General features: G+C 34.8%; 1 protein-coding gene across 1 annotated transcript in view; it reads right to left on the bottom strand.

The window, feature by feature from the left end:
- Positions 1–26,852, bottom strand: part of CCDC78 (Coiled-coil domain-containing protein 78) — a 64,587-nt gene that overhangs the window by 14,111 nt on the left and 23,624 nt on the right. The window contains exons 7-9 of the mRNA XM_051210465.1: positions 19,154–19,215; positions 15,497–15,563; positions 2,081–2,206 (exon numbers count right to left, since the gene is read on the bottom strand). Coding sequence (XP_051070460.1) covers positions 2,081–2,206; positions 15,497–15,563; positions 19,154–19,215 — 255 coding nt within the window. The remainder of the gene's footprint in view (positions 1–2,080; positions 2,207–15,496; positions 15,564–19,153; positions 19,216–26,852) is intronic.

Raw genomic sequence — 26,852 nt, 5'->3', positions numbered from 1 at the left:
CTATGTTTGGGAGGAAAGAATGAATAAGTGAAATAAAAGTGTAGGCATTTTAAGACAAACAGTAAATATATCTATGTCGTTGTGATCGATCTTGAGCTGTACTACGTATTGTCCTACACACCGATTACATTGCCTCTGTTTAGTCACTCGTGGCTTTCTTTTAACCTACTCCTACACTACATGCAATCACGCATCCAGTTAGACAGTAATACGTAATACATGTCCTAACCACCTCAGTTGGTGAATACCCAATACATCTTCAACCAATTTAACGTGTACCTAACCTGGAAACTGCTCAACGGGTGGCTCCATAATAATTAGGGAATATTTTGAAGAAACCTAGTAACCTATTCCCCTTTTTCAATTATTAACCAATGTAAACTTAATCTATTGAAAAATACATTGGTGGATTTCCATGTCGAATCAATGCATTTATAAAAAATTGAGTCTATAGCTTTTTTTTTAAATCTAGTCAATTGTTATCTGATATTATACTGATTTTTCCTTGCGTTAAGTCATATCAATTTGATGAAAGTACTCAATATCAAAAGTAAAATGAAAAATTTATAACGTTCTTTAAGTCAATAATAATAATAATGTTGAATTATACTGTGAATCAAGACTTCATTTACCATTCCAATATGATATAAGTCTAGTAATATTAGATGGCGGTTGGAGGTAGTCAACAGGAAACCCTGGACCCGGGTTTCGTGCTACTTGGCACTCGTCAGCAAGGGGTACCTGTAATCTTGAGGGAACTGGTGCTCCCTGGCGGATTCGATCTCGTGTCACCCAGCTTCACAGTCAGAGACGTTACCACTGAGCTATCCGAGCCGTGACTAACCTCCTGTAGGACTGAGATGTGATCACAATTGATTGATCACTGGGTGGCGATCAATGTCATGCGTGTCTAGTCCTTATTAGTGCAGATCGAATGCTATCGATCATGTTGCAATGTGGCCAACCACCATCTAAATCTCAATACATAGTGCCCGCAGTGTCGAGTCACTTAGACTGGTGGCCACATTGCAACATGATCGATAGCATTCGATCTGCACTAATAACATATCAGAAATTTTTGTAATAATAGTAGAATATACCATTCATAGTGTGTATATATATATATTGTTTTAAAGCAACTAATCACTAGAAATATTTCATTTATTACCTGAATTAGTTTACTTACTATAGTTAAATATTCAAAGGGATACTCAATGGTACTAATTAATAAAAACGATGTTTCCTTTACATAATAAATTTGTCAAACAATAATTTATATAAACTGATTATACTCAATAATTTTTCATATTTAAACAAAAAGTACAGTGAATGATTTTGATCCAATTGTTAAATTGATGATTACATAATGGTATACAAAAATGATTGACGAACGTAAAGTAATAGTGAACTATCTAAGTGATTCCCATAATTGGTTCATGTATGAAGTTATTTCACATATATTTATCAAACTAGGATTGATAATGAATTGTAGACAAATAATCATTACATGAATTTGATTTGACCGACTTTCGGAGTAAACCTTTAATGGTAAAATATACTTTATAATTAAATTCACTAAAAGGATTATAGAATTAACGTGTTCTCAAGAGAAAATAACAACTACCTTCGATATGTCTGACATCCTCTTCTGTAGTATACATCACATTATCTATGAACACTATTGTATAGTTCATCATCACGTGGTATTGCAGATGTTTGAGAGATAAATGGAAATGAGCACGAATCAATTTTAAATGTCATAGTTGGATAGCTATTGTACATTAATGTAAGTGTTATTTGGTTGGAAGTAATTTATAAGAAACCCTGCATAACCTAGGTTTGATACTAGCTGTAACTCATCATCACTTAATGCGGGTTCAAATCTAACGGGATGCATTGGTTCCCTTAAAATTACAGATACGCCTTCGTACAGAGAATCAACTAAAAGGAAATCTAGGTCATGCAGGGTTTCATGTTGACTAACTCCATTCACATAACATTCATAAAGTATAAATACATCGTTATAAATTGTAACATACAACATATTTTTATCTGTATATTAGTTAACAAAAAGTCTTACAGTTATTCCATTTATATGATAAATTAAACGAGCTTTAAAATGATCTAAGAATCGAGCTAATTTTCGATTCGTATTTGTTAATTCTATTTGAAGTTGATCACGTTCTTTCATGATTAAATTCAATTTCTAAAATAAAGTGATTAAAAACATCAAAAACGTAATGAATTGAAGAATGAACCAAACATATTAGAGAGAGAATATGTATTGAATTATTTGCTGTTCAATGTACTTTACAAATTTCACGTAATGAACAATGATAACAGTATGATAAATCACAAACTACTGAATTCACTCAACAACAAAAAAAGAATGATTCATGAAGATTCACCAGCCAATCAGGTTGTTGGTAATGAATCACAAAGCATATAATGAAAGATTTGGATTAATGTTAGCATCAAAAACTTCTTATCAGTACAAAGCTTCAAAGTGAGACAGAAAGAAATAACGAGAGAAAATTAACTTCGTGAGAAGTAAAAAAAAGTAATGTCAACTTCAGTCAAAAATTAGGCAAACGAAACAAAAATCATATCGAAGAATGAGGAATATAAGTAATGACATTAAACTCACGATTACGGAGATTTAGGAATAAATGAATCAATCAGCTAAATGTTTGTAACTGTAGATTACTAACATATTTTAGAGTCAAACCATGAAATGTTTACTTGCCAATATGGTGCAGTTTATTAAATATGAACCTTATAAACTATACTATTCCTCAACTTGATAGCTCCTTGCTTCGTACTGAACTAGTTCCGTACCATTACTGCAGTTTCTGCGATAAGTAGTTTTAAAATAGCTTTTATTCTTGAAGTGACACCAGAAAGAGATTCAGATGGTGAATGTCATAACATAGCAACTATCTTACAACCAATTTCGATTATGACTAATTTTGGTTAAGCCTTTCTATTTATTGATAGTTAAACTTGTATACCTTTGGATGACGTCTCGGTGGTACGGATGTTAGGCGTTCACTTCAGAAAAGAAAGTCCCGGACTCGATCCCATTATCAGGACAGCATATGTGCACTGTTAATTAGTCCCTTGCTAGAGTGAAATATCTGTCTACAAGGTAGGTAAGGGAAGTCGGCAAATTGGATCCGTAACTTTGGGAGAAGGATTGGCTATGGGGGCCGAGTCAGACAGGCCGAGATCAGATACGTGTCGGTCCAGTTGGGGGCTGGTTTCTTTGCTGCTTTGTGTGCTTCGGTGCGCGTTGTGGTGACATTACTGGACTCTGACCCGGGTCGATCGTGGGCGGTTTCAGCTGTTAGTGTCGTGCAGCTAGCAACGCGCGAGAACTTGTTCCACGTTGCGTCAAGTGGCTGTACTTCCATGGTCTGTCGCGCGACGGCTAACTCAGAACTGGCACGGACCAGGGGAATCCTACTATCTAATTAAAACAAAGCATTGCGATGTCCACTGATTGGTTTTGACGCAATAATAACCACTGGAGCGTAGGGTTATAACCACCAAGCCAGGGCACATGCAGTCCAGCAAGAAGCCATGTGCATGCATGATTATATATTTTTGGGTTATGATAATGATCCTTCCGCAGGTTCACCTACGGAAACCTTGTTACGACTTTTACTTCCTCTAAATAGTCAGATTAAGTCATCTTCTCAGCATCAGTCGAGCGGCAAAGCCACTACAACGACACCAATCCAACGACCTCACTAAACCATTCAGTCAGTAGTGGCGACGGGCGGTGTGTACAAAGGGCAGGGACGTAATCAGCGTAAGCTTATGACTTGCACTTACCAGGAATTCCTCGTTCACGAGGAATAATTGCAAGCCCTGATCCTAGTCACGACGGTAATGAAACAGTCTGCCCAACCCTTTCGGGCCAGGTTTCCAGACTCGCTGGCGCCGTCATTGTAGCGCTCGTGTGACCCCGGACATCTAAGGGCATCACAGACCTATTCTCAAATAAAAAACACCAATCAACAACATACTGATGACACTACCTTGTAACAATGACAATAACTGCAGCACCAGGAGTAGTATTAGTAGTAGTCAAACATTGGTTTGTAGCATTCAATATTGAAGGGGACGACAACCTTGGCGATGATGATGTGGATAGTTTAACACTACTATTATTCAACAAAGTCAATTGAGGTTGTTGTTTGATAGGGACTGGTGATGCATCCACAGTTAAACACTGCAATTCATTTGTTGTTGAATTATGATGATATTCTCGTTGTTGTTTAGCTGCAATCATAATCTCAAGATCGAATTTTAAATGGTTGTCTAACTAAGATTAAACTGCGATGTAAACTACGAGAGTATAACTTCATAACCAAATTGAAATAATATGTGATAAATAATAATAAATAATAAGAATCCAAAGTGTTGATATTTTGTTGCTAAGAGATATTTTATTTTATTGCTTTTATAAAACATATTTTTGTTATTAATTACCAATTATCCAATGTGATAGTTATTTAGTCGAATAATAAAAAAAAGAATGTTATTTTTTATTTTTTAAAAAAACAACACAGAACACTGTTCCATTTTCGGAAACACTAATAGATAAACAGTGTGAAAATTAAATCTCTTTTTTTCCCTAATGTTTAATTACAACGGTATGGATGTTTACTTATCGAGGGTAAAGAATGTATCTATGAAGTAATGAACATATCTTGATACATTCACCTTTCATTTTTTATCCATTTATAAATACATCAAGGATTTTCATGTAATGAACAGAGTTGTAATAAAACTCATGTCACTCACGGTTTATATATTTTAATATGGTGTTTTTTTTTCAAATTGTGCAAAAATATTTGACATTTGACAATATGACATGTAATATGGATTCAACATCAAACGAATAACAAGCCAAGTTAAATCATTGACAATTTAAAATGTGTTTGGTAAATATTTGACTCATAATTTAAGTCTTTCATTCAGATAATAAAAATATTATTATTATTATTATTATTATGACAAGAGTAATGTAGAAGACATAGGCAAAGAAACAGTAAAAAGTGCATGATCAATGGAAGTGTAAAACTAGTACGTGGACCTTCATTAATAAAGTAATCAAATATATATACCGTTTTGAAGATTTAAACTTTTTGGCATTGTATAGATTTGTGTTTCTAACGTAAATCATGTTAGCATTGAACCAATTACTTGACTAGTTTTTAATTTCAATCTGTTCCATGTTATTTTCTCAGGGAACATGCAATATTGGTCATACAAATGAAAAGTTTCTAACCTATAAAATTCATTTCTTCAGTGACTTTGTTTTCTTTTTTAAATAATTTAAGTAGTTTCATTTTGTCATTAAAGTGTAGACTGAATAAATTTAAATCTACATAAATTAGACAATGAAAGAATCCTTAGATAAAGGTAGGTAAGTGTCTAGTGTACAAAGATAAAATGTTAGAATTCATAGTGCTCTATTATTTTTTCACTGTTAGATTTCAAAAGTGATTTGAGGGACAAGACAGCCACAAATCTATATTTTCTTGCTCTTTACCAATATGGAACATAGAGAATCTCGAGAGACCTGATGTGTTTTTTGAAACTAAGAACTGTATCACACAAGGTCATAATCAAAGGTCGTAACAATGAACTTCTTGTTGAACTGACATGCTTATATCAATGAATCACATTTTGGTAAGTAATATCATCTTGTCTAAACATTATTACCAATTGAATTCTATAAAACCAATTGGAATGTGGTATTAAGTAAGGTCAGTTCTAATATTCCGTTAAATAATAGTCCCTTCAAGACACCCTGTACGTCTTACTAGTGACTACTAAATGTCATGAAACCGAAGTTTATAGATTTGAATATTGCCTAAAACTATTTTATGTCAAACGGTATAGATTTAAATGTTAAATCCGTTAGACAAATGGGTATGCTGACAGTTATTAGATAGAGTGAAGTGGATGAAGACTGTAAGCATACTCCTAACACTTTATAACTGGAAATTCACATATATTAAAGCTCCATATAAATTAAGCACATAACAAATAATGTATTATTTGAATTATAAGTGATTGCTAAGTTTCCAGTATGTCAAAGGAAACACACAGTAATCTAGTATACAATATTAATGGTCTTGCAAATAGACTTCGTAATTATATGTATTTTTCATTAAAACAGAAGCACATAGTCAGTGAAATGACCATTTCCCACTTGCAAAAAGTCACTGTAACTAATTTACGTTAAAGTTGATAATTTTAGGTCGGAAAATGTCAGATTAAAATTTTTGACTATTATAATAACATTGACAATAACCAGCAAACGGTAGAAACTGCTCCGTTAAGGCAAGGGAATTCTCTACTTAAAATGAGATACATTTGTATTGAACAGATCTTTGAAAATCTGCTAGTACTCTTAATTACATGATCTCATCACTTAACCGATCTTAATTATATACCTTCTAGATGTCATATTAATAAGTAATGTGTGATTATTTGCTGTTTGGGTCATTAACTCGTGAATTATGTCTTTTTAAGTACAGCTGAATAGATATTAGATAACAGAAAAGTCGTATTTACTTTAGATAAGCAAATTCCATAATATAAGATTGGGTTAAATAAATATGAATGAATTGTTTTATGATCAAATCTTATAACAAATTTATGGTTCGTTAAATATCTGCATATCATATTTTATTTATTACAGTTAATAAAACTGTTGAATAACATATATGTTATCAGAAGTAATCCAAAGTAACATTATTTCATAACACAAATCCGATGTGCTTATATCTGTTTACAGTATCTATGTAGTATTTCCTAAAATCCTTTAGAAGAACATCTGAGAGCAGGGTTAGAGACATGCCATAGTTTCAAAACTTAAAACATTCAAGTTACTAATATACTGGTTTTGTTTTATGATTTTTAAACAGTTCCAATCTAACATATCATGAGTAATTGGACGTTAACTAACTTGGTTAACATATATGTTGTTATAACTAAAACGCTTGTTTAGACTCAGAACCACAGAAAGAATTTTTTTACTTCTATCATTTTGTTTACTTAATCGTTTACAGTTTTAAACAACTTAATTAGGAAACACTGACTCTACATAGTTCGTCAGTCATTCCGTCATATGCAAAGTAGAACCTAGGACAACTGTACGTCAATCCTAGTTGCCAACCTGTAGTAACTAAAGGTGAAAGTATTAAAATGACTGTCAAAGACAAATAGTGGATATATCTTCACTATTGCAACCGATTTTCAGTTGTCATATAAACCATTCAGTCATTGGTAACGGTAATTATGTGAACGTAAATCAGACGTTTTGCATCTACGAACGCGATTTCGTCAAACAGTTGGTGACCTCATGAAGTGATACTATATCTTAGTTTGACTGACATTATAAATCGCCCTACTTACTCCCACAAAAATGAAATATTATGAGTGGAGTTAGCTCATCTACTCAGAGGGTAATATCCAGTCTTTTCAACTATAGCCTGTAATAATGCTTTTCGTTTTATGGACATATCTCTCTAAAATTTTACTCCGGACCTCAGAAAACAAAACCTAAATAATAAACTAATACAAACTCATTTTATTCAAAGAAACAGTTGTTTCATACGCTACTATCATGTGTTGAGTGCAAAGGATGACTGGTAATTTTTTGGAGGCATATATACAAGGGTGAATCGAGCGGTGAAGCTGGCCTCTATCTACTCAACGCAATGTTTAGTAGGACCGTCAACTGTTAGAAATTTCAGTCTCGTGGTTATCTCTAAATGCGTCTATTAGTTCACATATACATCCCATAGCTCTTACATAGGAAGGGCAAAAACAAGAGCTAATGTTCACATCTCCGACCACATTCCACGAAGCTTAAATGAAAAGAACTGTAAATTTAAGCAGTAAAATTGCTTCTCATTTTCTCTTCAGTGAACATAATATTGATGTTTTAAGATCGTTTGAGTTAATCAACAAACAAAAAGTTTCGAACGTATTTCGCTTTACGGAAGTCATTTCAGAAAACGCTATAAACACTGTCTTTCATTATTCAGAAATCTACCTACCAAATTCAGTGTTATTGAAGACTTCTGAAGTTTTCCGGGAATTTAGTGGTTAACACTGCTGTTTCTAGGTTGTAATCGGCTAAATTGATTATCCTCAAATTATTTGAACCTGTGAATTATTAGGCTACGTGTGCTGTTCTCGTTTTAGTCGAATTCTCGAGGATTAAAGCAGAAGCACAAAGACAAAGTTAGATAGTAGCTAGTAGTGAAAGTTAGGTCATCACAATTGATTGATCACTGGGTGGTGATCAATCTCATGCTTGTCTAGTCCCTAGTAGTGCAGATCGACTGCTATCGATCATGTTGCAATGTGGCCACCAGTCTAGGTGACTCGACACTGCGGGCACTATGTATTGAGATTAGATGGTGGTTGGAGGTAGTCAACAGGAAACCCTGGACCCGGGTTTCGTGCTACTTGGCACTCGTCAGCAAGGTGTACCTGTAATCTTGAGGGAACTGGCGCTCCCTGGCAGTGTCGAGTCACTTAGACTGGTGGCCACATTGCAACATGATCGATAGCAGTCGATCTGCACTAATAGGGACTAGACAAGCATGAGATTGATCACCACCCAGTGATCAATCAATTGTGATCACATCTCAGTCCTACAGGAGGTTAGTCACGGCTCGGATAGCTCAGTGGTAACGTCTCTGACTGTGAAGCTGGGTGACACGGGATCGAATCCGCCGGGGAGCACCAGTTCCCTCAAGATTACAGGTACACCTTGCTGACGAGTGCCAAGTAGCACGAAACCCGGGTCCAGGGTTTCCTGTTGACTACCTCCAACCACCATCTAAGTTAGGTCATCTATTTTATTCTACTTGGGACTTGTCAGTTGAATACAGCTACATTCCAGAATTGATGTTCACATAGAAACTCGAACCCAATAATTCTCGTTGTAAGCTTCCAATGCTTTTACCACTTAGTTATTGTGTTCAGATATTCATTAGTTTGGGCAAAACGAATGATTCCACTGCTAGCCAATGTTAATCTTTACTTAGAAATTAGGGAACAAAATGGCAACATCAAAATAATCTGCTCATAATGGGAACATGTCAATATAATCAGATTTATACAAACTTCAGATCTTAACATCAACAGTAGGAAGATACAGACGCATATGAACAAATAATAAAAAGCAGTTCACTTTTATGTCTAAGTTTCTAAAATTGTATAAGTTACTAGAAAAAAAATAGAATGATACCTTATATTCCTAAATTTGGTCACAAAAAAAGTCATAATCAGTAACTGTTTGTCTAGGGATATTTTTAACAGCCTTTGCTGCAAACTAGAAATTTCTCCAGTTAATCCAATACTTCATCCAAAACTTATTGAACAAAAGAAACGAGAAAAAAATGTTTTCATCACACATTTTATGCATTTCGGTTTTATATTAGCTACTTGATGAACAGACGAAAAAAAAAACGGGAACGTTCTATATTTGGGAAAGATAACCTAGTTGATAAACGTTTGTATTTTGAACAAGGTATCAGCGCAAATTTACACACATATAAGGTCATAAATCAATAAGAAATATAAATAAGAGAAAAATGACGAAGTTCCAGAGATTTTAAACAAAAGCAAAGATAGGTTATATATATATAACGTTTAAAAATTCTAGGTATTGATTTCAGAGCACTAAAACCGAATTGTAAAACACATAGGACCTGAAATATATGTTCATTGACCCAAAGTACTATATTTTAAAGTTCCACAGTGATGAAAAATTAACTAAATAAACTATATATAAAGAAAATGAATTCGAGGACAATAAATTATATCATGGAACATGTAATGCATGAAATAATATTTATTCTTACGATTCAAAAGAACACAACTCAGGTCATGTTATCTAAGCTAACCAATAACCGTCTGTGGTTATAACGCTAAACTTGACTGAAGAAAAGTTTACCTCCCCATACTGCTTAGAAGAATAGTCAATAATTTAAAAGACTGGTGCTATATCTTGCATACGCCCTCCCCCTACTTTAGACTTTTTCTTACCGGTTTCTAAATTGGCTGTGATTGTCTCATTCTTGCTGCCTGTGGGCACTTTTTGATGTAACCCTATGCCAATCAGATCACAAGTCTGTAATGAAAGTTGGCTGGGTATATAAAACGAATGCCTTAACCGCTTAAATCCATGAATTTCAAAGCCTTGTTAGTCAATTCAGCACTTTTTTTCCTTGTAACTTCAACTAAACCTTAACCCACTCAGTTATTTCAGGACAATTGAGCAATATCACGGAACTATCTGAAACTAAATACCAGCAAACTACAGATTTCCTCAACTTTCAGAGACCATCTTTCACAGCCACAAAATGAAGCAGATAAAACTACCACAAAACGTGATTGCTTTTTCGTTAGACAAAAAGACATTTCACCTACAGTGAAGATGATGGATTTTGATAAACCTCAAACAAATATTTTACTTGAATCTTGAGTTCATTAGCCACCATTCTAGAAGAGATTACAAGTAGGGACAGGTAATATAAATTGAAAACTCTTCATTATAAATTCCCGCCACCTAACATAAAAGTTGGCAATTTTACATGTTAATTGTACGATGAATATGATTATCTTTCTGTCTAATTTTGCGTGAATTTGATTGCCTTTTTCCAACCAGTATGAATTGTTAGATTAATCAACTTTTCATTACGATAAAGATATTTTAAATAAATGGATTTTGCGAGTTCTAACATATAACTCAAATGAAGTTACACTATACTTCATATTGGTATTAAGAATCCCAGAATTCTGCAAGTAACAGACATAAATTTTATTCATCCAATCTGAATTTCTGTTGAAATCCATGGGATAAAGGCAGATAGTTTACATATCATTGTAACTAAAACGAATTTCCAAAAATACTTTTCAGATGGTAATAAATTATTTAGATGGATTTCTTTAAACGGTAGGTCTACAGTTTATGAAGAAACCAATCAGAATTAAAATGAGTGCTCTTAGAATTTTGCATAAAATTCAAAAAAGCGTAAAAGATATCTGGTACCGAATCGAAAGTGAAGCAAAACTGCTGATTGTTCAGTTACAAAAATGATTAGAATTACTAAATAAGATAATACAATTAAAGAAAAAAAAAAGGAAACACTTTGAGAGATTGTAAAAGTGTATCTTACTAAATGAATGGTTGTCTATGAAAATATAAAATAAAAAGGAAAGCAAACAGAATTAAAATCTAGATATTATGTTTAACTTGATTTGTGAACTTTACAAATTAACTTAATTTTTCTTGAAATCTAGCAGAAAAAGTACTAAATAATTCATCCATTCATATGGCTAAAAATCATCTCTCTGTCATCACTTCAACTCTAAATCTAATTCTCAACTTTAACTCTTAACTCACACTTTAATCATTAGCCTTAACTACTAGTTCTAATCCTAATTCCTTATATTAGTTTCTAACTTCAATACTTAGTTTTATTTAAATTAGTTAAACTTAATTATCAGGTGTTTGGTGGAGATTTTTAGAAATTTCAATAGTTGAAATCACGAGTCAATTGAAGTTAGGCCACCATGGAAAACCTGAGAGAGCTGGACGGCCGTTTCGTCCTAGTATGGGACTGCTCAGCAGTGCGCATTTACGATCCCGCCCCCTCCCGAGACATTCGAACACAGGACCTATCATTCTCGCGCGCGCGACCGCTTAACCATTAGACCACTGAGCCGGCCGGCATCCAACGGTGTTAATGTCTAACTTCAACCAATCCACGAAGTTGCGCCACCGCACACCATTGTCTTCAGTGAGTTGATATCTCACAACAGACCTGGTTGAACTCCACTAGTAACGGCTTCTCACTAGAACTCCAGGAAATGCCTCTTGAAGTCAGTCACCAGTGAGCAGATGACTATTATCAATTTCGTGGATTGTTTGAAGTTAGACATTAACACCGTTAGGTGCCGCCCGTCTCAGTGGTCTAATGGTTAAGCGCTCGCGCACGAGACTGATAGGTCCTGGGTTCGAATGTCGCGGAGAGCGAGATCGTGGATACTCACTACTGAGGAGTCCCGTACTAGGACTAAACGGCCGTTCAGTGCTTCCAGGTTTACCATGGTGGCCTAACTTCAATTGACTCATGATTGCAACTATCAAAATTAATTATTTATTTGTATTATCCACATCCTGATTGAGTAACAATTGAATAAAATATCTCATGGACATTTTTGGAGATCACAAGTAAAGTTCTTACCAAAATGAATTTGTGCTGAAAACTGTATATTAGAGAATCAAAAGGGAATTCATATAAGAATGAAGGAAAAAAATTTACTTTTACACAATTTATCGTAACTGTTCTTATGACTTTTGTGTGCATTTGTGTGTTTATCTCTTATGGACTATACATACAGTAGATATATAGCTTCTTATGTAAACATCATAATAACACATAATATATTATTGTTACTGTTCAAACGAAAAAAACGTATTAGACACGATATAATTTCTAAACGTTATAAACAAACTGCTAGGATAAATACTTCATTCTGTAATTTAAGTCAGTCAACAGACACACAAATTTTAAAATCTGTCTGACTTAAAAAGGTGTCTTGAAATTATTGCATAGTAATAAAAATTGACAATAATTTTCTAATTAATACACAGAATATATTTGTTACTTAACGTCCATTCTAGTATATTCACCCCTAACAAGTGTATTTATAATCTATGAATTTCATTTTTACGTTAATTTGTTATATCATCCAAACTTTCATGTACTTCAGACATCTTTTTCGAAATACATTTCAATTGTTTCTTAAGAGTTTTTATGGAAACGTGAATGAATGATTTCAAGCCATTTAATAAATATCTTTTCTGTTCTCCCACCTTGTAGCCAAAATGATTTTGTCTATTTCGTCTTATGGTTTAGATTGAAAAAGAAAGAATCATTCCGTTTTCAATAGATGAATAAATATAATTTGTTTTATTAGGAAAATGAGTATTTTCCACAATTGGTGACACATTTTAGGTAAAAGATCATTTCATTGATGAAAAACTTTTTATCTGTTCCGTTTTTCAATTAGAAACAATGTTGCTAGTGATTATCACAAATATACACAAATATGGGTTAAAAACAATATTTAAAAATAACTAAGGAACCGTTTTTTATGAATAAGGTAAAACTAGCAAAACATTAATTCAGAACTATGTCTTTAAGTGAAGTCATAACTGTTGGATATATTGATCATCTGTGTACTTCCATATATTGTCAAAGATATACATTTAAACATAAGTCCCTGCTTAAATATTTTCTTAATCACTGTGTTTTAGACTGTAATGAAACTTGACGTTATTAGAAATCGAGACATGTGGATATAATTCATTTTAAAATTAGGTAATATCAAAAAGTAAGGGAATTCAAATAGGTATCACACGATATTGAGAATTGGTTGTATTTAGAAACGTAAACCATTAAATTTCAACTCAGTAGTCTAAAGTTAACGTCCTTGAAAAGCCTGAATCTCTTCAGTACAACATCTGATGACTTAATGAGCGATCATAGCTTTAAGTTTCCATATTATGAGGAAACAGATGCACAGTGCATACCTAAAACTAGTTTGTGGTTTTTCAAGTACTATCAAGCTGAACAGTGATATTTTTTCCAATGAAAAGCTAGGTTCTAATTTGAAGAATACCAACAATGAATTAGATAGTGATAGGTTAATAAAAAAAAAATAGAACACTTAACAATACAAGATCATCTACGATATATATTAGTGTAAAAAATAAATCGAGTTAAAAAACGTTTCTGTAGGACTTAGCAGTATGAATATAACAAAGGAAAATAAAATGAATAGATCTATGCTGAAATGATTATCTTTACTAAATTTTCCAAAGTTCGATTTGTCTAGTTGTAGTACTCAGAAGAGTTTATTGATCAGAACAATCTTCTTGACTAAACTGCATTAATATAATAATTATTCTTAAAGTACACTGACAATATATATATATATATATATATATATATATATATATATATATATATCAGTATACAAGTTGTAAATTTCCATTTTGTTAAACAATCCTTGTCGTAATGAACACATGTTATTGTTTCACATTGATTTTAATATTCAATTATATCAAGCCGTCGTTATTAGAATGCAATTATTTCGATTCTGTATACCATCTCCCTATCATACATACAAAATCCTCTCGCTGTCACACTTTATCTAAACGTACAATATCAAAGCATTTGTTTCATTCCGTTTTCTTTCTTTTTTATTTAGACGTTTAAAACATATGGTTTTCATTCATTATTTATTTCTACAAAATAAGCAAGTATTTTTAGATAAAAGATGGACAGATGTGAGAGTATTTTTCTATATAGGTAAATATCTCAAATACAACTCAACAGTCTCCATAACCCTATACTGATAAATAGTTATTTGTAAATGTAAGTGTATCTGTTACACAATCTGTTATTGTATATTTTGACATACATAAAAGAAACCAAACGGAAGTTTATCAAATTCCTAAAGTAGCATACATCTGTTCATTTCAAATACAAATGTTCTATCGGTCTACTAGGTTTTTTAATGAGATTCAATGCAATAAAAATACAATATTGAATTGCTTTCATTATTTGATAATACGATAATCATTATTTTCAAGATATCGATATTAATAGGAAAGGAAGCGAACCAGCTCAACAGTAATATTGTTGACCGATATCGTCATTGTAATGCTTGACGAAATCGCTTTCAGGGGTGCATCGCTTGTCAGTTAATCTCAGATATTCTTTTCTGATAAATGTCAATCACTAGGAAATGATGGTTTCTAGGATTCAAGCCAAATGTTTTCAATCATCAAACAGCAAGTGAAAAAACATAATCACTAGGTTGCTATATTCGAAGATTTAAAAGCGCAAACTAATAGGTAATTCTGTCCATATATTTTTAGTTATACAACGAATATCTTTATTTGATTTCAAATTTAAAAATGTCATACGTTTAATGTCAATTAGAGTTATCTCAAACTGTCCGCTATGTAAGGTGTCCAGTGTAGTATAACCTAATATGATGGATGAAGAATGAATTTAGAATGAAATGTTATGTTTGAATTGAAATACATAACGAAGGTCACATCATCCAATATGCTACACTTACCCATTAAGTCGACAGAAAAATGACCGGAATTGTTGAGCAAGACACACATATTGAACATAAAATCATTACAGATAATGTCAGCTTTAAAATTAAAAATTAATTAGTTAAAATGACCTCATGAGTGATTGAACATAGACAATCCAAACTACTTAGAAAATAAATTTCTAACAGTATGATAACTTTTTAATTTATTGAAAAATGGCATTTAAATAATGTTTAAGTTAAACTATTCAAAGCACCTTATATGAGAATTAGCGAATAATGTATATTTTTCCCGTTTTTATATTCAACTTACTACTTGTTTTTCAGCATATTGAAGGATTTTCTTGTCTTTTAGATTTGTCCATTTATTCTCTGACGATCTATATAAAAATAGAATCATAAAAAGTATATTCTTGTATGTTCAGTATTTTAAACATAAAAATGTATTGTCTATACGAAAAATTGGAAAGTGGTTTGTAATGAAATTAAGAATGTGAGTTTTGGTCTTAGTTGAAACTCATCAGCTGGATGTACTTGTATTCCAATGTTGATATTCACATCTGGATTCGAACCTATTAATTTAATATTTCAACGCTGTGAAAGTTATTCATTATGCTAATGTTTCCAGATAACCACTAGGTTGTGCCACGGAAATAACTCCGCTAACCATTTTCTTACACTGAATGTTTGTGGCTCAATAGTAATACTGAACGAATTCACAGAGGATGCGCTTATATAAAAAAAAGATCACTAACAGTTCATGATAAAAATGACAAAATCCAAGCAACTGAAGATTTACATAACCAGCGTGTCAAAATAGAAATACGTAAATTAATAATTTTTTTTATTATGCTACCGATTACTGTTTTTGGTCAGTCATACCGTAAGGTGAACAGTCAATCAATACAAATTTTAGTAAGTCTTTGTTAGGATTTTCAAGACTGAGTCGATTACTGTCTCTCTCTCTTCACTTGGATCCTCAGGCAGATAATGTGATCTTGTGTAAACAAAGAATGACGACTGAAACTGGTATATACTTGTTGAATTCAGGGGATTTTTTCAAAGATTTGCAACTTAAATAATCTGCATGGGACACTTTGAGAATAAACAGATGGAGTTTTTATCATTTCTGTGGGCAAATGATAATTGGATTAGGAAATGAAAACAAATGTATTTCAACTGAGAGCAAAATATGTTCATGTACTTGTTACTTTATTCCATATCATGCTGATTATTTACAGAATAAACAAATGTTTCAAATCTTCAAAAACATAAGAGCAACTCATGAAGCATTAAATAACTGGATATTGAATAGGCCAATGAAGTAAAAATAAAGGGAGATAAGAATTAGTGTAAAGAATTTGATGATCTTGAAATGCAACAGAGGATATAAATTTGTGAATTTGGTATTTTGAAACGCCAAATAGTGAAGTACCTTGGGTGATGCATAGCACATCACATTCTAAAATTTAAACTAAACAGCTATATTGTTTTTGTTAAGTTGGACTGTATCTATTAGTGAAATCCAGGACGCCCATTTGTTCTATTCTAAACTGATCAGCCGAATGTACTTAGATCCAAGTATAGACGCCTACGCTGAAAGTCGAACAAAGTACTTACCACTTTAAACAATAGTGAATTATCTACTAGGCTTCTGAATCTGTATAACCATTAAAATTGCTCAGCTGGTATAAATTTATTTGTGAGAATTCGCGTTTCCCCGTTGTTTCTGTTAAAGGTGGCAACTGATTAATCCCTACCCAGATTGCCTCAGTATTACTATTTAGTGGCACATTTTCAGTAAAAGTGTACTCAGAAGCTCAGAGGATAATTCATCGACAAGCAATAGACACTTTATTCGGGTTTCAGTGTTATCGTCTACACTAAGATTTAGATAGATTCAAATATTAGCCACAATCCGTTTCTACTAAAACTTGATATTAAGGGTCAATACAGAGGAATTACTTACACGTTTACGATGTGACAGTTAGGGTTGATGAGGTAAAATCTTCAACAGCCGAAAAAGAATAATACAAATCCATAGCTGTATAGTAACAATCGGTTCTCAATGGTTCTTTGATATATTTATCGGTTTCCGACGATAATTATTTCTACTTAATTGGTTCAGTTATATTATTTAAAATTTAAAAAAAACATTTGCAGCGTACTTTCTTTCGACTGGCATTGTTGAGAATAAATTATGGTATATTAAGTGCTGCCGGAGTTGAAGTAGTCGTACGATAAAAACATTGTTCTTTAATTAATTCACCATAATTTTTAGCTAAATCATGTATTAGAATCCGTCTGAGTGTTTTCTTATTCAACATTAAAGACTTATATGCTGGGGTCTCATCAAACTGAACACGCACATTGAAAGGCAGTGAGGAAAGTGAGGATGCCTTATTCCTAGTACTACTGGAGTTTAGAGCCAATCATGTCTTTCCAAGCAGAAAGAAATGATAGAAAAAGTGGAGAAATATAAAAAACACATAACGTTCCTTGATTCAGAAAGATTCAGTGCTAACGCTATTTCTTACATTGTAAAGTCTGCTCAGAAATTTATGTGAATCGGTCTCGAGCTCATCAAACACGCTCTCGGTTAGCAAAAGTCTTTCATTACTAATCTGATCTGGTCTTTTAAATGTTGTATGAAGGAACATTCTTCTACTATATGAGCGATTGAGTAGTTTCAACCTTTACATAATCCCAACTTTCCGTTGGAATATCTCATCATACATAGCTATTGTTGATCAGTACAATTCCAATATTCTTATTAGTTGATCATTCACTAACTTCCGGATTTTCATAATATGACCGGGCTGAAACTGTCACGCGAAACCAATCAAACATAGTCCAGATAAAAAGTGAGAGATGGTGATGGCTACACACTATTGATCAAGTTCAGGCTCCATTTTCTGAGGGAGCAAGCGTACGCTGTTAGTTAAATCGGTATCCAGACCTTCTGACGAACTTGTGTCTACACGTACAAATGAGTTGTGCATATATTTAAAGTTAGACTACCTAGTAAAATCGTCCTACCCGCTCTTAGTCCTCCAACCCAAGTCGCTTATTGGGCTCGCATACAGGAAGTGTGTATGCCAGTCTTGAACTCATACTCGCAGACCATAACAAAAGCATTAACCCTACATTCATGTCTTATCAGTGAATGGCGAAAACCTCAATTAAATGAATTAATTCATTTCAAACATGAAATGAGTAGACAAGCTGACTGGTTTATATTATGTGTGGTTTTGATTTACAATTAATGAGCAATCATAGTAAACTATCATGTAGACGTCTGTTTCATTTTAACAACTTATGGTTTAGGGTTTTTAACTTTACACTTAATTCGAAAAACTTTTGAATAGAAACACTTAAACATAATGTTAATATCGCATTTTCGTGGAATGGTTGAAGTTAGACATTAACGCCACTGGATGCCGGCCGGCTCAGTGGTCTAATGGTTAAACGACTGTTAAGTCCTGAGTTCGGATGTCTCGGGAGGGGGGCGGGATCGTGGACGCGCACTGCTGAGAAGTCCCATATTAGGACGAAACGGTCGTCCAGTGCTTCCAGGTTTTCCATGGTGGTCTAACTTCAATTGATTCGTGATTCCAACTATTGAAATTTCTAAAAATCTCCACAAAACCCCTTCTGTTAATTGCTTTCATCGTGAAACAAAAACTGTTACAATAAAATTACTGGATACATATAGCTGTATTCGTGACATATTGATCGATATCATTGAAAATCAGGAGACGGATAGCTAACTCATCAAACTATGAGTGTCCTCAACAGTACACAACTGTGACCACATCAGTGAACGTATCTTGAGACTTTTGGGTCTCACAGGTAAACACTCAGGTATTAAGATTCTGCTTTCCAATGATACCTTAACTTCTTCAACATAAACAAACGTGTTTTCATTTCCGATTTGTATTAGACTGAAAGCACCACTCTTTTCACTTACCGTTGATTTTTAGACTCAGTATTAGTATTGAATGTATTGGTTTTGTATCCAGATGTTTCAGGCTAAATTATTATGAAAATAAAAGAAAAAGCATTTGTAAACTAAACTTTTATAGATAACAATCACAGACAAATATAGTGTTATGTGTACCTTTACAATATAATTATGTATCCATTATTTTTAAGTATAAAAATGGTTTAACAACGATAAACACTATGTTCTAAAAGTTTGGAAGAACATCCGATTTATTCATAAAAATAATAATTTTCCTACATTAAAATTCAATGACACAGAAAATAATAATAACAGAAGAAATCCAAAGAATCTTAAAACATCACAGAATTAAAGTGTATTACAAAACAACGAACACACTACGTAATACTTTAGTTCGCCTGAAAGACAAAATCCCTTTCATGTCCACACAGAACTGCGTCTACAAATTAGGTTGTATTGATTGTGACGCCTATTATATTGGAGAGTCATCCCGCGAAATCGTGACTAGAGCCAAAGAACATATTAGGTATACAAAGAAACCTCCTAACAATCCTGTAGAATTGAACCAACTTCAAATTAAATCGGCAATAGCAGTTCATGCCATTTTCAACAACCACCAAATCGATTTTAAAAATATCAAAATATTGCAAAAAGGCTGTCCCAACTACAAAGAAAGGAGGGTAGCTGAGGCCTTCCATATAATGCTTAATCCTACTTCTCTCAATAGAAAGGAAGGTCTTACTATACATCCTACTTGGACCATCTATCCTAGCCATTCAGTCTGATCGTATTTACAATTTCACACTATCATATTACAAATTTAAACTCTATCCTTTCTTACCATAAAGGTCACACAAGTTTTCATTCTTAAACAATGCACACATACATACACACACAAATTTACATACATATCACTTATGAATCACCTTGACAGAAATGACATGACATCAACTTGTTCAGACCTGTTTTTTGATTGATCAAATATTATTCTTGCATTGTTCCATTGTACTATTTAAACTTGGATTAATTTTAATTTGGTTATTTATTCTCTGAAGAAGTGACTTACACCAAGTCACGAAACGTCAGAAAATCCAATTTTCTACTCATTGGGATATTACAAATATATTAGTTTATTTATAACAATCAACCCAATGCTCAATTTATTCGAAATTATCAAATCAAACCTTGGTAATGACACCTATAATAATATATGGTTGATCCCGATATGAAATGTTCTATTCCATAAATCAGATTTCAGTCTGACAACTAAATAAAAATGATGAGTCATAAGTAGCATGAAACGCCTGTTCTATATTTCACTACTGGGCAAAATCCATTTTAACTACTTGTAATTATGATTTGAAAATGTAAAACAATGTCAAATATTTCCCCGGTTTTATTTTAGATGGATTTATAATAACCGGACAAGATGATGATACTAGCAACCCTATACTGCTCATTTTATCACTAACTTACAATTGATCAAAATTTCATCAAAAATTTTTGTTATACATATCATTTTGATTGTCCGACTAATAGGTAGATTTGAATTCAGCGAACTGGTAAGAGTTAACAATAATTAATCAATAGTTCAATGCATGTATATACCCTACAGAATCAATAGATTGACTGCTTTGACTAACAAATATGACTAAATTACTTAGTTACACTTTGTTCTTTCCAGACGGAATTAATTTAGCAAAATAAGTAGATGAGTGAAATTAACGATTAATGTGATATTGGTAACCAACATCATGTTACCTTTTATATTTGCTAACTAGAAAAGTGTCAATTAAACGATATGGCGTGGTTATGTATTCCATTATCTGTCTCCAATTAGATCGTTTGCTGATTGTTATTGAAAGATACATCCCAGCTTTCCTCCTATATAATTATTGACTTAATCCGCGTTATTGAATAACGGAATCACGGAATTACGGAATAACGGAACAAGTCACATACGAGAATGGTTTTTCAGCATGTATATTTCATGCACTCATTGATTTGAACAAATAATCAGGGAAACGAAACGAAGAGGGGAGGGCGGGGCAGATCGGAGAAGGTAAGTGAACCAACTTAGTTTAATCAAGCGTTACTCAATATACATAATCACACCAAAAATAAGTTACAGGCATATAACGAATAGGATAAGCAAATAACACACATACGATCGTATAAAAAGTTAGGGTTAATGAGCCAATAAGTGGCAAGGTCAAAATGTGGCTTGAGAAGAATGAATAGATTGGTCTCTCCAGAAACTAGAATAGCCTGTGTGTGCAGAAGTGTATTTGTGAGCGACAATCAGTTGGTCATGTTGTGTGTGCTCACAAACCGGAACGAAAGGTTAATTGTTACGTTTTTTAAGCAACAATTCTATATTCAATAATGCTAATTGTACAAATTATGAGACTTAATGAAAAATTCAAATAACAACAAAAACTGATTACAAAATAAGTCTACCTTAACTATCCCCACAGTGGTTTGTAGAATGAATAAATTAGATGCGTACAAAATTTTGTTGGGTAAATGTTTGACTTCAGTGTTCACTATATTGTATACACAATCAGAAATTGTCAGAAACTTTTTTCCTGCATATTTTTATATTTATTCAAATATTATAGAACTCAAATGAGTAGTAGTTGTTATTGTAGTGGTACACTAAGGAACCAACAAAAAATACCGTAGTCTATGATTTCTAGTCTGCATTTAATAATTTACATCATTTGAAGTCAAAAACTAATTTTAAGATGTTTGCATAACGTTAATTGTGATTTTCTGACCACATAGACCATGTTTCCGAATAATCAGTAATTGCCCAAAACAATGGAAAGCGATATGTCACCTTAAAAAGCTTTCCCTGTTAGTCAGTTTAATGAAATGTTTTCATCATGTTATCAAGCAGATTATTAGACTTTCACACTATTTAAGATCACGTCTACCTACATACACTTAAAATAATATGAAACCGGATATCTTTCATTTTATTAAGAAATATACAATTCAAACTTATAGTTTGAAGATATTTATGGCATCGCTGATGTTGATAGTGGTACTGCGTTTTCTGAGCCAAGTAGTTTTTTTTTAAAACGTTCATTATCGTTCTAGACAACATCATCAGTACGAACGTTTGACTTCAGTATGATGTTCGAAGTCAGAGAAGGCAACTTCACCAAGTCAAAATAATGTATTCCTCGTTTTTTGAAAATGGGAGAGTTTCATCAAAAAACAATCTCTCACTAGAGGACAACTGCATTTTTTCCAAAAATATTTTCAACATTACGTTCTGTTAACAAATGTCAGATAGCTGGTTTGCACTGCGGCAGAGTTCCAAGCTTCACTAGTTTTCGTCAACTGTCAAACTGTTATAGATTCCTGATTGTAACCATTAATAAAACACATAAAGTTTCTCTACAGATACATTCAATCAAGCACAAACTAAGCTTTAAGTGAAAATCACACATGCGAAATTCGTCACTTTCCCATTAGTAATAGTATTATGTAATTTGAAATGTTTCAAAAAATACTTTATAAAAATACTTCATTCGATATCAATGTGCTTTGTCGTTGTGCCGATAAATAAAACATTTTATTAGCATAAATCCCGACTTAACAATGTTTGCAAAAACGACTGTGACGAAATTTTATAACATGTGTTGCTGAAGAGTGCTGAATGTAGCATGAAAACTAGGTCATGAAGTGTCGCTTCTAACAGAATATGTCCAACATGTTGTGACTCTAAGTCCGGCTGGTATCACGTGATTTATCCGCCAATCGAAATACGACTTATACAATCTTAGCACTGTGCTAAACCGATGACTTTCGACCGGTATGAGCAGCCTAGCGTCCTAATTGATCCTCAGTCAGTCAGTCAGCTACAACGTACGACCAGGCACATATATGCATCGGTCCAAGTTGCCATACCTCACTCATTAACACAACAAGATGGACACCGGATTCATAAAAGTAGTTAATTCAGAGGTGGTAATATATAAAAGAATGATTGCATATAAGGATATAGTACAAGAAGAAAGAATTAGTTCATAGAAAAAAAAGATATGAAGTGATTTTAATCTCTTAGTTTAAGGGAAGACAGAGGGTGTATACGCCGACGCCAGTGTGATCGATTCTGTACCATGTCACCAAGAGTCTCCAACCATTGGTTACGATAGTCACACGGACCTCAACCAAGTAATCTGCATCTACCAACATGGCTCAGACTAGAAGTTAATGTCTTCACGCACTGATGCCACGTTTTGGTTTGGCCGCCCCTAACTTTCTTCCAACCATCCCCAACACCCGTTAGCATTGCACGTCGTGGTAATCGGTGTTCAGGCGTACATAACACAAGGCCCAACCATCTCAGTCGATGAAGACTCACAACCTCATCAACTGATTTACCATCATTCCCTAATATCCTGCGTCTAACCTCACTATTACTAACCCAGTGATCCCAGCAGATGCCAGCAATATTTCTAAGGCATCTGTGGTCAAATACTAGTAGCTTACGGGTGTCTTCTACTCTCTTACGGCCATGTTTCGCTACCGTAAATTAAAACAGAACGAACTGACGTACTGAGATTTCATCAGACACCAACCCATTAGGGCTGATCAGACTTCCAAGATAAGTGAAGTTGTCAACGCGTTCGACTACTTCACTCCCTATCCTTAGTTCAGGTGTTGACGCAGACCAGTCCTGAAGCAACAACTTGCATTTAGAGGGAGAGAAGCGCATTCCAAACATTCTGGCATTGTTGCTCAATGCTACCACAATACTCTGCATTTTATCAGCGTCTTCGGCAAACAGGACTATGTCATCTGCGTATTCTAAGTCGATAAGTGGACCTCCTGGAAGAAGATCAATGCCCGAGAATTCAGTCGACGAGAATGTTATTTCCATCAATAGGTCTATGATGAAGTTAAACAAAAATGGGGAAACTGAACAGCCTTGACGGACACCTTGAGGTTGCAAAAGTAGATGACAGTTCGCCATAAGCTCTGACTCGAGTAAAGGGCCTTCACAAGGTTTATGTACTTCTGGGGTACGCCTTTCAATGACAGACACTGCCACAGAATCTCGCGGTCTACCGAGTCAAATGCTGCTTTTAAGTCAAGAAAGACCACCATTGTCGGACGTCGATAAGTATGCCTGTGTTCTAGAATCTGACGAATGGTGAATATGTGGTCGATGCAGCCACGACCAGGTCTGAAGCCAGCGTGATTCTCTCGTGTTTGCAGTTCACGAGTCTTAGTTAGGCGTCTGATAATTATCGAGGCTAGTATTTTAGATACTATATTAGTTAAACTAATCCCTCTATGGTTGTCACAGGATGATTTTGACCCTTTCTTATATATTGGGACGATAAGTGATTGTGACCAGTTAGATGGGATAACGTCTAACTCCCAGATCTTAGCTAAAATATTAGTCAACCTAATCGCTAAAATTGGACCACCATCCTTAAAGACCTCTGGGGTCAATCCATCTGGACCAGCTGCCCTTCCTCGTTTCAGATTAGCTATAGCCTTTTGAACTTCAGCAAGAGTTGGGGGACCTACTTCAATGTTCCATTCACATTGTCTGGGAATGGAGGGTAGTTGTTGAGTAGCTGAAGGCCAGTTGAACTGTTCTCTGAAATGTTCCGCCCATCGTTCTAAACGTCTGGACTGGGAGCAGATAAGAGTGTCGTCTTTTTCCGAAATAGTCTGACTTACACTTGGCTTATTAATTCCAGTTTCTTTTATTAGTCTGTAAAGCTGTCTTGTGTTCCCTATAGCTGCCGCCTTTTCCATCTCTTTTGCTTTCGTTGCTCACCACTGCTCACGGTCGTTCCTTAGACTTTTGCTTAACCTAGATCTGATTTCTTTACGCTCTTCATCGTGTTCAGAGCCTGATGGGATGAGTTTACGAGAATCCGTCAGTGCAATAGACCTTGAAGAAATCCATTGGTTCTTTGTAACCCTTTGGTTTAAATCACTAATAGATGTCACTGCTGTTTCCACAGCTGTTTGTATAGCTTTCCAAGCAACATCTGGGTCAGCCTCGTTTTCAGAACTACTTAATTGGGGACTCAGTTGTTCCTGGAACCTACTTTTGGTTTTTTCGCTACTCAATTTAGTTCTAATGGGCCTTTCTACTGTGGCTTTTTGCGTCCAGTGAGGCGCAAGCAGATGCGTGCCCGTATTATGGCGTGGTCGGAGTCCAAGCAGGTACTCCAGAATGAGCGACAATCTCCTACCGACCCTCTCCAACGATGACTGATGGCAATATGGTTTATTTGAGTCCATCGTTGGTTTGGTGTAGGGGGTCGTCATGTTAGACGATGTCTCTCCTTATGCTTAAAATTTGTGTTTGCTAAAAATAAACGATTGTCTGAGCATAGTTGCAGCAGACGATCACCATTATCTGTTCGTTGTGCCGGTATACTAAAATACCCACCTAAATGCCTTTCTGTTTGGTTTAAACTACCTATCTGGGCATTAAAGTCACCTGCTACGAGTACTATGTCTGAACGTTTAGCTTTCTGAAGAAGTTCAAATAGCTTTCTGTAAAATTCATCTTCCACTTCATCTGAGCTGCAGTCGATGGGAGCGTAGGCAGAAACGACAAAAAGGCAACGACGTGTGTCCCTATCCTTCCGAGTTCTTATGGAGCTGTTTAGCCGAACAGCACATAGACGACTGTTGACGGGGATCCACCCTAACAGTGCTTGTTCCGCCCTCATGCTTAGTGCTATCCCTACTCCTGTCAGTCCACGAGAGGTGGCCATCGGGTCACCAGATACACGGAGGGTGTATCTCGTTCGCTCTCCGTGTTGCCGAGGTGAGGTCGAGTGAATGACCACACTGGGATCCTGTATGTGTGTTTCAGAGACACAACATACATCAATGGTACGAGATTCTAGGGTTCTAGCCAAGGAAGCCTGTTGACCGATTTGACATAAGGTGCGTACGTTGAAGGCTCCAATGTGTAGTTTGGAGCGAGGTTTCAGTAGACCTGGGACAGTGTTTTGAGCACTAGAATCGGTGGCTATGGTGACACTTGAGGGGAAGCCGAAAAGGAAGTTTAGAGGTGAAAGTCGATGTAGGAGAAATAATAGGAAGTGAAGACGGAAGTTGATTATGAATACAGTGGTCTTGAGTGCTGTTAGAGATAAGAGGGCGGTTATCACTTCCCGGTTGCCCACACTGTGGAAGGGTTCTTCTGGAGGTACCTGAAAAGGAAATTGGATTAGAGGTGGTCTTAGTGACCTGGGAGCGTGACCGCAGTGCCCAAGGGACAACTGCTTGAGGTCGGTCACACACGACCTTCTTATGGGTAATTTTTGTGTTAGTCCCGTACTTGTTGAGACCTTACCGCCGGAGACCGATATCCGTAGGATAAGGCAAGGTGTGCATTTTTAGGGTCGACCTTTTCTAACCCCGCCCCCCTTGTGAGAAGGTAGCATCTCTGTCATGCTGGTTGTCTGAAGGAAACACCTTACTGCTGTCACACCTCTGTACAGTCAACAGTACGACTTCGCCTTCGGACCTTGGGTTTGTTGCTTTTAGTCTTACCGCTCTTCAACCAACCTGCCTGACATGGTAGAACCTTGAGGAACAGTTGTTCCAGCTAGTATAGCTCGGTTGCTTCATCACGATAGGCAAGCCCGACCACCACGTTAAGGTAGCAACAACGGTCGAGCCTAATTGATCTTATGTCCGTCTAGTT

The sequence above is a fragment of the Schistosoma haematobium genome, chromosome ZW, assembly GCF_000699445.3.
Source record: "Schistosoma haematobium chromosome ZW, whole genome shotgun sequence".
In the NCBI taxonomy this organism is placed as follows: domain Eukaryota; kingdom Metazoa; phylum Platyhelminthes; class Trematoda; order Strigeidida; family Schistosomatidae; genus Schistosoma; species Schistosoma haematobium.
Note: the sequence above shows the minus strand (reverse complement) of the source record. Positions and strands in the feature narration are given on the sequence as shown.